Raw genomic sequence first — 8,997 nt, 5'->3', positions numbered from 1 at the left:
GACATTTTCACTCACAGCTGAGGCTTGGAGAGGGAGAAAGGAAACGGTAAAAACTAACCCACCTGTGTGTACCCCAGAGGGCTGCTTTCCCTGGCTTGTGATAGCTAGGCCAATTTTCTGCTAAATAATTTAAGTGTTGATAGAAAAGAAACCATTAAAATCTTTTTAGCAGAGTTGTAAATAATTTGGAAATGATGTTTTTCTATTCAGTCTGTTCATTTACCTTTTAGAACATATTTTACCCTCTTCCACCAGAAGTATCCATTTCATGGTCAGGAAAAACTGTGGGAATTCAGAGTCCACTCTGCACTGTGACTTGAGACTGGACTGTCCTCTGCACTATGCATGGTTTCTTTCTGCTTCCGCCCCAGGGTACACTGGACATTGCACGTAGCGCAGAGGAGGCTGCAGGGTCTCCCCCTTGGGAAACCTGAGTTCCTCGATGCTCACAGAGTGAGGCAAGAGGTTTCCTTGCAGTTTCTCCTCAACCTCTCTAAATGTCCCTTCCTTCCAGGAGGCCAGCAACCGCATCTCTAGCCACATCCCTCTGATCATCCAGTTCTTCATCCTCCAGACGTTCGGGCAGCAGTTGCAGAAGGGCATGCTGCAGCTCCTGCAGGACAAGGATGCCTACAACTGGCTCCTGAAGGAGCGGAGTGACACTAGCGACAAGAGGAAGTTTCTGAAGGAGCGGCTGTCACGGCTAGCCCAGGCTCGGCGCCGGCTTGCCAAATTCCCTGGTTAATCAGCTGTCTTTCCAGCCCCACATTTCTTGGGCCTCCTGCCTTCCCCTAAGAGCTATGCCATCACTGTATATCCACTTAGCAGACATGTGAGTGCTTAGTGGTCAGGCTTCCTAACTGTGGCCTCTACTTATACATTAGTCGATGAGGACTTACCAGAAGGCTGCGAGTAGTGCTTGATTTCCAGCACTGAGACCAAAGCCGTTCGGAGCATATGCTCCAGGTTGGATGGATGACACCTGGGAAATAGTTTCCAACCCTCAGAAAGGTTTCTGCTCTCTGGACTTTCCCTGTCACTCTGTCAGAAACTCATGCAGGCTAAGCCACAGAGGAGGGTGACTATGGTTTTTGTAATGTCCTTTCACCAACCCAGCACTTCAGGGGCTCGTACCACATGTGGATGTTTGTGGGGGCCCCACCCTCTCCATTAGTAATAAATTTGGTCCTGGCAGACCTTTCTCTGATGTGTTTTGTATTGTGGGGAGAAGCCTGGAAATGGCAGCAAGTAGGAACCCAGGGGGACAGATCCAGGGCACAGGAGAGGATTGGATTATTTCCTAGAGATGAAAGGGAAATGTGGGGACAAATTTAAGAAATGAAACAGATGGGGCCAACAGGTGGTGTGGTGTTTTAGGCACTGGACTCCCATGGCCAACTACAGTTCAAGTCCTAAACCTGTGGCTTGAAAATTACATGCATACATGCCCAAAATCCCAGGAGGTATTTTGGGAGGAGAGTGGAAAAGGGACTGTGGAATGGCCATCCCCTTTGGGGAATGATTTTTCACATTCCCTCCTACTCTCTTTCTCTCTGTCTCTCTAGTGAGTGTATGTGCCTTATGGATAAAATCTTTTTAAAAAAATCAAAAAGAGAAATAGACTATGATGCCAACAGCGGCATTAATGGGTCACAATGTGCACTGACCACAGGTCCAGTTGTTTGTCCTGGACGTCTGGCACGGAGGAGAATACATGCGAGCCATGGCAAGGGGTGGCTGTGTAGAGATGTGCATAGATGCTCTGGCTGGAAAGGAGAATCACCCTGGAGGAGAACTGAAGTCGTGACTGTTCTCGGTCTAGTGGGCTGAAGACTCACACACTCATGGCTACACCCTTCACCTGGATCCTCCCTGGGCAGACCCCAGAACTAGGATGCAGGCTGTGGATGGATGGAGCATGAGGGACCTGACACCAAGCCCTTTACAGGCAAAGCTGAAGGACCACAGATGCCTAAGCCTAGACAAGAACAGGACTCATGAGCAAATGGTTCCCAGAGAAATGCTGTCTAGCCCATCAGCATGAGAACGAGACTGATGCCAGGATATGGCCCCCTTGGGAGTTGTGAGCTCCCAGGCGGTGCACAGCTTCAGATCACTGCCCTCTCCTGTCCAGATCCCACTTCCGGATCTCTTCCAACTCTTGGGACTCTAAGATCCTTAATCCTCTGGGATCTAGTTGTAAGGGAGAATGCCAGGGGGTCCGGGTATCGCACTTGAGTCGGGCCTTAGTGCCTCCCCAGTGCCAGCCGAGCACTCTGCATCACTGAGAGCTAGCAGGGGCTGACTGGTTTGACTTGTGTTTGAAGGAAAGGCCGTCCCAATATGCATGGGCTTCATAGGAAGAGAAACAGGTGGCCAAGTAGTTCTAATTCAGGAAGCCCAGGCCCTTTTGTAGGTACCACCCAGGGCTCTCACTGGTGCAGGTGAACTGTCCAGAAAGCAGGCCCTTCCTTCCATGTGGCGGGTGCCCTCTCGTGGCTGGCCAGAGTAACTTCTCCATGGCAAGGTGTTCCTTCCTGCTACTAAAGGCCATTTGATTCTGCTGGGCCTGAAACAATCAACTATCAGAATACCTAGGACTGCTTAGCCATTGTTACAATTTTCCCAGCAATACCTAGAGAGGACGGAAGAGGAGAGTTGATGGTATGTGCTCTGAGAAGGGGCATTTACCTGAGAGAGTAAACTTGCTGGGAACACACCACACGGCTCCCAAGAATGGTCCTTCTGGCCAAAGAGTCAGAGCTAGGCATCCCTGAGGCCCATCCCTTCAACTGTTCAGAACTCAGAGAGAGATGTCCCTGAAGACCCTCCATGTGACTCTCTTACTCCAGGGACCCCAGGCTCAGGCAGATCTACACAGCTCCTCTCCCTCTGCCCTCTGCCCCGACACAAGGGACACCAAGACCAAAACTGGCATCTCCAGCTTCTGCTGCCTGCTCTATGGCCCTGGCTGGAAGGCCCATCTGCCTTTGCAGAATGGGCCAGGTTATCAATGATATCTACTCATAGAACCTCACTTCAGCTGGATCTGGGGCTCGGCAGATCCCATAGAATGGGGCTCAGTTTGGATCGAAGGTAGGAGAGTGCCCAGTGTGAATTAGAACAGATCAAAATGTAAAGCCCCAGATGTCTAGACCCCAGGGTCTAGCATACTGCAGGCACCTGACAAATGCTGAGGGAGGGAGTGGAGTCCAGGAGATGCTGGAAATCAACCTTGTTCATACGACTTTCTAGATTCGCTACTGTCTTCTGAGATGACAGAGAGCACTGCCTTTGTTTAAAAAAAAAAAAAATTTTCTATGGCCCTGGCTGGAAGGCCCATCTGCCTTTGCAGAATGGGCCAGGTTATCAATGATATCTACTCATAGAACCTCACTTCAGCTGGATCTGGGGCTCGGCAGATCCCATAGAATGGGGCTCAGTTTGGATCGAAGGTAGGAGAGTGCCCAGTGTGAATTAGAACAGATCAAAATGTAAAGCCCCAGATGTCTAGACCCCAGGGTCTAGCATACTGCAGGCACCTGACAAATGCTGAGGGAGGGAGTGGAGTCCAGGAGATGCTGGAAATCAACCTTGTTCATACGACTTTCTAGATTCGCTACTGTCTTCTGAGATGACAGAGAGCACTGCCTTTGTTTAAAAAAAAAAAAGTATTTATTAATTGTATTTATTCATTCATTTATTTTTAATTTGACTAGAGAGAGAGATAGAGGGAAAGTGAGAAGGCAAGCCGCCAGGTCTGGGGACTATGAACCATGGTCAGCCATGTGGGAATGTCCAGCGCCTTAACCACCACGTCACCTGCTGGTCCCAAGCCCTGCCTTTATTTATTGTCCTCCTCGAGCAGAAAGCAGACAAAGGCAGCCAGCCAGTCAGAAGAAGGCTTCAAAGGGCAATTTTTGTCTCAGAAAGAGAATCAAATCTGAGTGGCTAGTCTTCCACCAGGCAGCAATAAAGCAATCATCAGAACAGACCTGGCTTTCGATTTGCCAGGATCCACTTTTATTTATCTCCTGCAGCAGAAAGATGAACTGTCTGAAGAATTCAGTGGGTTTTCAGTTAGCTGATAGAGCAGTCTCTCATCAGCAAAGAGGGGGGCCAGCAGGTGGTATAATGGTTACGTCGCTGGATTTCCACATAGTTGACCGCGGTTTAAGTCTTGGACTGGGCAGCTTAAAACTGACACCGGGTACATGTGCATGTGTGCCCAAAATCCCAAGAGGAGAGTGGAAGAGAAGGGTTTTTGGTGTGACCATCCCCCCGGGTGGTGATTTCCTGCTCTCTGTCTGTCTCTATCTCTCCAGTGAGAATGTGTGCCCTATAACAAAAATCTCTTTAGAAAACACAGCAAAGAGGATGGCTCTACCAAGCTCTCTGCACTGTGGCTGGCTTAAACACCAATGTGTATGTGGCTAATTCATTTAAATGAGTTAGCGGTTACATTAGTGAAGTTTTTCATTGTCAACTTCAAATTTAGTTATGGGGGTAGGGGAAGAAGCACCCTGTAGGGCCTCATACACTGTGATCCCCTTCTCCTGACCGGCAGCTCTTCAGCACATTGGGCACCTATGCCCAAACAGAGGACTGTCCAGCCTGCCCTGCCCCATCCTCCGCCCAGTGTCCTCCTCGCCCTGGCCGCAACACCACCTCCGACAAGGATGCCTGATGCTGCTCATCAGGCAGAACTCTACATACTCAGTAAGTATTTGGAAAGAAAATTACATAATTTATTTGTACAATATATCACAATTTTACAGTTTAAAAAAGATACAAAATAGAAGACAAACTGTTAGTCACATAAATAAAAGGAGCACTTGAAGGGACACATTTTCCCCATTACTGCGCTTCTTAACTTGGGGAGCAGGCACCTCTGTGCATTCAGAAGGTCCCTGGGAAGGCTGCTCCCCACAGAGCCAACAAAATGGAAGCATCTGGGAGGGGACTGTTTCACCTTCCCTTTCAAGGTGACATCCTGGCAGTAGAATCGTTCAGCTCATGCTAGAAAGAAGGCAGAATCACGAGAGAAGATGCTCAGGTTAAAATGTCGACGCCAGGGCCAGCCAATGGAATGGTGGTTAAGGCAGCTGGATCCCACATGGCCGACTTGGCGGTTTGATTCCCAGACCTAGCAGCTTGAAAAACACACTGGGTGCCTGTGCATGTGCCCAAAAACCTGAGAGGAGAATGGAGGAAAAGGAATTGCAGCATGGTAACCCTCCCACAGAGGAGGTACTTTCTCACTTTCTCTCTCTTTCTTTGAGTCTATCTCCAGTGAGCGCATATGCTCTATAGCAAAATGTTAAAAAACAAACAAAAATTTAAAAAGGAAGAAAGTCAAAGCATCGTCTAGCTCTTCTCTGAGCAGACTCACAGTGGGGAAGGGGGTCTCAGGAAGTCCAGAACATGCCTCTCTCTTTGTCTCAGTATGGTGGTTTTCTTCAGCTCATTCATTCACAGAACTTCCCATTAAAAGCCAGTCACTTTGTAAAAGTAGCTGGAAGAAGCCACTGCTCATACGCTGCAAGAACAGTAATGGTTTCAAAGAGCCAATTCCTAGGGACATCCAAAGCCAAGAATTCAGGAGTGTGAGGTAGTAAGATGTAGAAATGCAACATGGAAACAGAGTATCTTCAATTGTGCATCCCTGATTTCCCCAGTGGACCTCAGTTTCCATGTAATCATAGGCCTGAGAAGCGTCTCCAGGAAGGCTGGTGGAGGGCCGGAGGAGGAGGCAGGAAGAAATCTAGGTCCCTGCCGTCAAGCCCCACCCACTGTGCATGTGGAGACCTGCACCAGCAGAGGTCAGTTTGAACACCTTTGTCATCACTTCCCTCGCTCAGAGAGCTCTGTCTGCACTCTGCCTCACAAGAAAAATAAAATTCTGGTACTCTTACAAGTGACCATCTCGTCACCACAATGAAGAGCCAGTCCCTTTATTTCCAGCCACTGATAAGGGCTGCTGAGATGGCACGAAACAATGATTAGCCAGGAAAAAAAAAAAGAATCCTGTGGAGAGCGAGGCCATGAGCCATGCAGGTGGCCTACCCCGGCGGTGGCCCCAGAGGTCACCCCTGCAGGTCCTACCCCATTTTCTCTCTTTCCATCTCAAGCCATCCAGCAGCTGAGAGGTCCTAGGTGCCACACTCATCCAAAAGGGGCTCTAGTACGGGCTCGGACAGAAGATCTCAAAGAGCAGCCTCCACCCCTTCCCTCTGCATTTGCCTGAGGTGCCCACACCCAGCAGGGCCCATCGCCCCTTTGCCAGAGGGGTCAGGGACATTGGGCCTGGGTGCGGGAGCCATTGCAGCCAGTGCAGAGCAGCAGAGTGCCAAAATCAACCAAGCTCACTATGTAATACAAATGGAAAGACCTTTGAATCATCTCTAAAAGTATATCATGCACAGGGAATAAAGACTCAGCCCCTTCATCTTCTTGTAGAACGATCTCCAGGCCAAAGGCCATAGGGATTAGCTATTTGCCTGTTTGGAAAGGAAAAAGAATCGATGTTACTTTCTTAAGATAAAGGCAGGACATTATTTCTTCCCCTAGATTGACATGGGGCACTTAGAAATCAAATGGGCAAGCTTCAGGGCACAAAGCAATCATTTTTCTATAGTGTGTGGGTCTGAGGGCCAGGCTAACCATGGCAGGCAGGCACTCCAGGTGGAGAAAACCACGTGCAAAGTTCTGGAGGTGCCAGGGGAATGGGGTATGGAGAATCTTACTGTAGGATGTACAGTAAAACAAAAACCAAAAACTATCCAGAATAGAAAACAGAGAGACACAGAAACAAGACAAGTGATTACTGGGGCCAGGGTTGGGCAGAGAGGACAGGAGGAGTAGAGAAATGGGGAGGGACTGCTAGTGGACATGAGGTCTCCTTACTGGATGAGGAAAACGCTCTAAAACTGATTGTGATGATGCCTGCACATCTGTGAACATATTGAAAATCTTTAGCTTGTACATTTCAAATGTGGGAATGTATGACAGATGAATTATGTCTCAATAAAGACATTAAAAACAAGTCACTGAGCACAACTAGGATGCAAGCCGCCTGAGGACTAGACCTTGACCTTGGCCCTGACATGCCCGAGTGTCTACTGAGTAGTGCCCTTGCTTCGCCCTGCTGCCTCTCCTCTGCTCAGTCCTTCCTTCAGCATGCCAGCCACCTGGAATCACCTGTGTCCCTGAGCAATCTTCCCTGTGCCTTCTCTATATGGACAGCTGTCTGCCCCTGGACCTGGCTGGCCTTCCCTTCTTGGCTCTTCTTCTGGCCATGCCACCCCAACAGGACAGTTGGGCTCTTATGTCCAACACTCAGCCCTCTGCCAGGCTACCCAGCCAGCTCCATGGTCACTTGCAGGCCCTGGACCTGTGTGTCATTTGATGGAGACACAAGTCAAGTCTCATGGAGCAATGCCCTCAGTCCTGCCCTTTCTTACAGATTAGGCACCTTGGGAGATGCAAGAGGAGATGAAATTGAATACTTTTTTCATCAGCCTAGCCCCAGCAGAGGCAGAAATATATATGAAAGAAAGAAAGAAAGAAAGAAAGAAAGAAAGAAAGAAAGAAAGAAAGAAAGAAAGAAAGAAAGAAAGAAAGAAAGACAAACCTGCTGGTTTCAAGACTCTGAGCTGGTGACATCTGTCCTCACCCCATATCTAGGCAGGAGAAAGAAAGAAAGAAAGAAAGACAGTCAGACAAACCTGCTGGTTTCAAGACCCTGAGCTGGTGACATCTGTCCTCACCCCATATCTAGGCAGGACCCTACACCAGCGACATGCTAATGGGGCAGTTCAGGCCAGGAATCTGTAAGGGTAATGTCACAGGGGACCCACGGGTCTTTCCTCACTGCACAACTTGTCCTGGTGCCAAGTCTGGGGTAGCAGAAAACACCAGCTGTTCCTTCACTTCCTACCCTTGGGGACTGCCCAGGGCCCACCAGAAAGGAGAGGCAGAGCACGACTCTTCCCCTGGCTCTGCCCATCACCCAAGGGTGGGTGCGATGAGTCTGGGGAGTCACTGAGTCAGGTGAGCCAGAACTAAGTGTAGACAGTAACACATGGAGGAGCAAGCTGAGCCCCAGTTTGTGTCCAAGCACCAGGGGGCAACATGCTGCTGCCAGTAGGTGTGACAGGTGGGGACCAGAGGGCTGGGAAGGTGAGTAAGAGTAAAGCGTAAACCCACGGCCATGAGGGCAGGGTTTGCCTCCTGCTGACATGGCCAGTAGTCCATTTCCCACAGCAAGAGCATGCCTGTGATGCCTGCCTGGGATCAGGGACTCAGAGAACTCAGAGGAGGAGTGGGACAAAGTTACCTTCATCTGCTGATAGATCCAGTCTGTGAACACCGTCATGTTCCCGTACACGCCTGGTCTGTTGGCCTTGGCACAGCCAGATCCCCAGCTCGTATCCCCAACCAGCCACCAGATGTTGTTCTTCAGAGTGACCAGAGGCCCTCCACTGTCACCCTGTGGGACACAGCAAGTTACTGGAAACGGAAAACCAAGTCACAAATCACCAGGCCCCACTGACCCTGCATAGAGCGGGGCCTCCTGTGAGTTCCAAGTCTCTACCAATAAGGAGTAACCAAAATAAAAATGTAACTCCCAAAGGGATGATTCCAGTGATGGATTTTGGTCATGGTTTGAGTCTTGGACCTGGCAGCTTGAAACTCAAGCTGGGCACGTGTGTGTGTGTATGTGCCCAAAAGTCCAAGAGGAAAATGGAGGAGGGATTGTGGCATGGCTGTCCCCTGGCAGAGTGCTTTTCCACTTTACTCTCTCTATCTCCAACAAATACATATGACCTGTAGCCAAACTTAAAAAAAAAAAAAGAAGTCAAAATTCTTGTTTCTGTTCCACTAACACTTTCACCAACTACAGGTTTTCACAGAGGAAGCCATATCAGGGTGTGCTGGTACCAAAGCTCTCACCCTGGCAGCAGCCACACTTACCTCACCTGCCCTAAGCTGGCT

General features: G+C 49.4%; 2 protein-coding genes across 2 annotated transcripts in view; one reads left to right on the top strand and one right to left on the bottom strand.

Moving 5' to 3' along the window:
• The window catches only part of MX1 (MX dynamin like GTPase 1), a 49,476-nt gene extending 48,269 nt beyond the window's left edge, over positions 1-1,207 (top strand). Inside the window, exon 15 of the mRNA XM_006156375.3 lies at positions 515-1,207. Within this exon, the coding sequence (XP_006156437.1) occupies positions 515-745 (231 nt within the window). The 3' untranslated portion in view covers positions 746-1,207. The remainder of the gene's footprint in view (positions 1-514) is intronic.
• A 5,032-nt stretch (positions 1,208-6,239) lies between these two features.
• Positions 6,240-8,997, bottom strand: part of TMPRSS2 (transmembrane serine protease 2) — a 39,056-nt gene continuing 36,298 nt past the window's right edge. Inside the window, 2 exon segments of the mRNA XM_027774898.1 lie at positions 6,240-6,500; positions 8,339-8,626. Coding sequence (XP_027630699.1) covers positions 6,489-6,500; positions 8,339-8,626 — 300 coding nt within the window. The 3' untranslated portion in view covers positions 6,240-6,488.

The sequence above is a fragment of the Tupaia chinensis genome, unplaced genomic scaffold, assembly GCF_000334495.1.
Source record: "Tupaia chinensis unplaced genomic scaffold, TupChi_1.0 Scaffold000492_1, whole genome shotgun sequence".
Lineage (NCBI taxonomy): Eukaryota > Metazoa > Chordata > Mammalia > Scandentia > Tupaiidae > Tupaia > Tupaia belangeri.
This window is presented reverse-complemented; position numbering and strand designations above follow the sequence as displayed.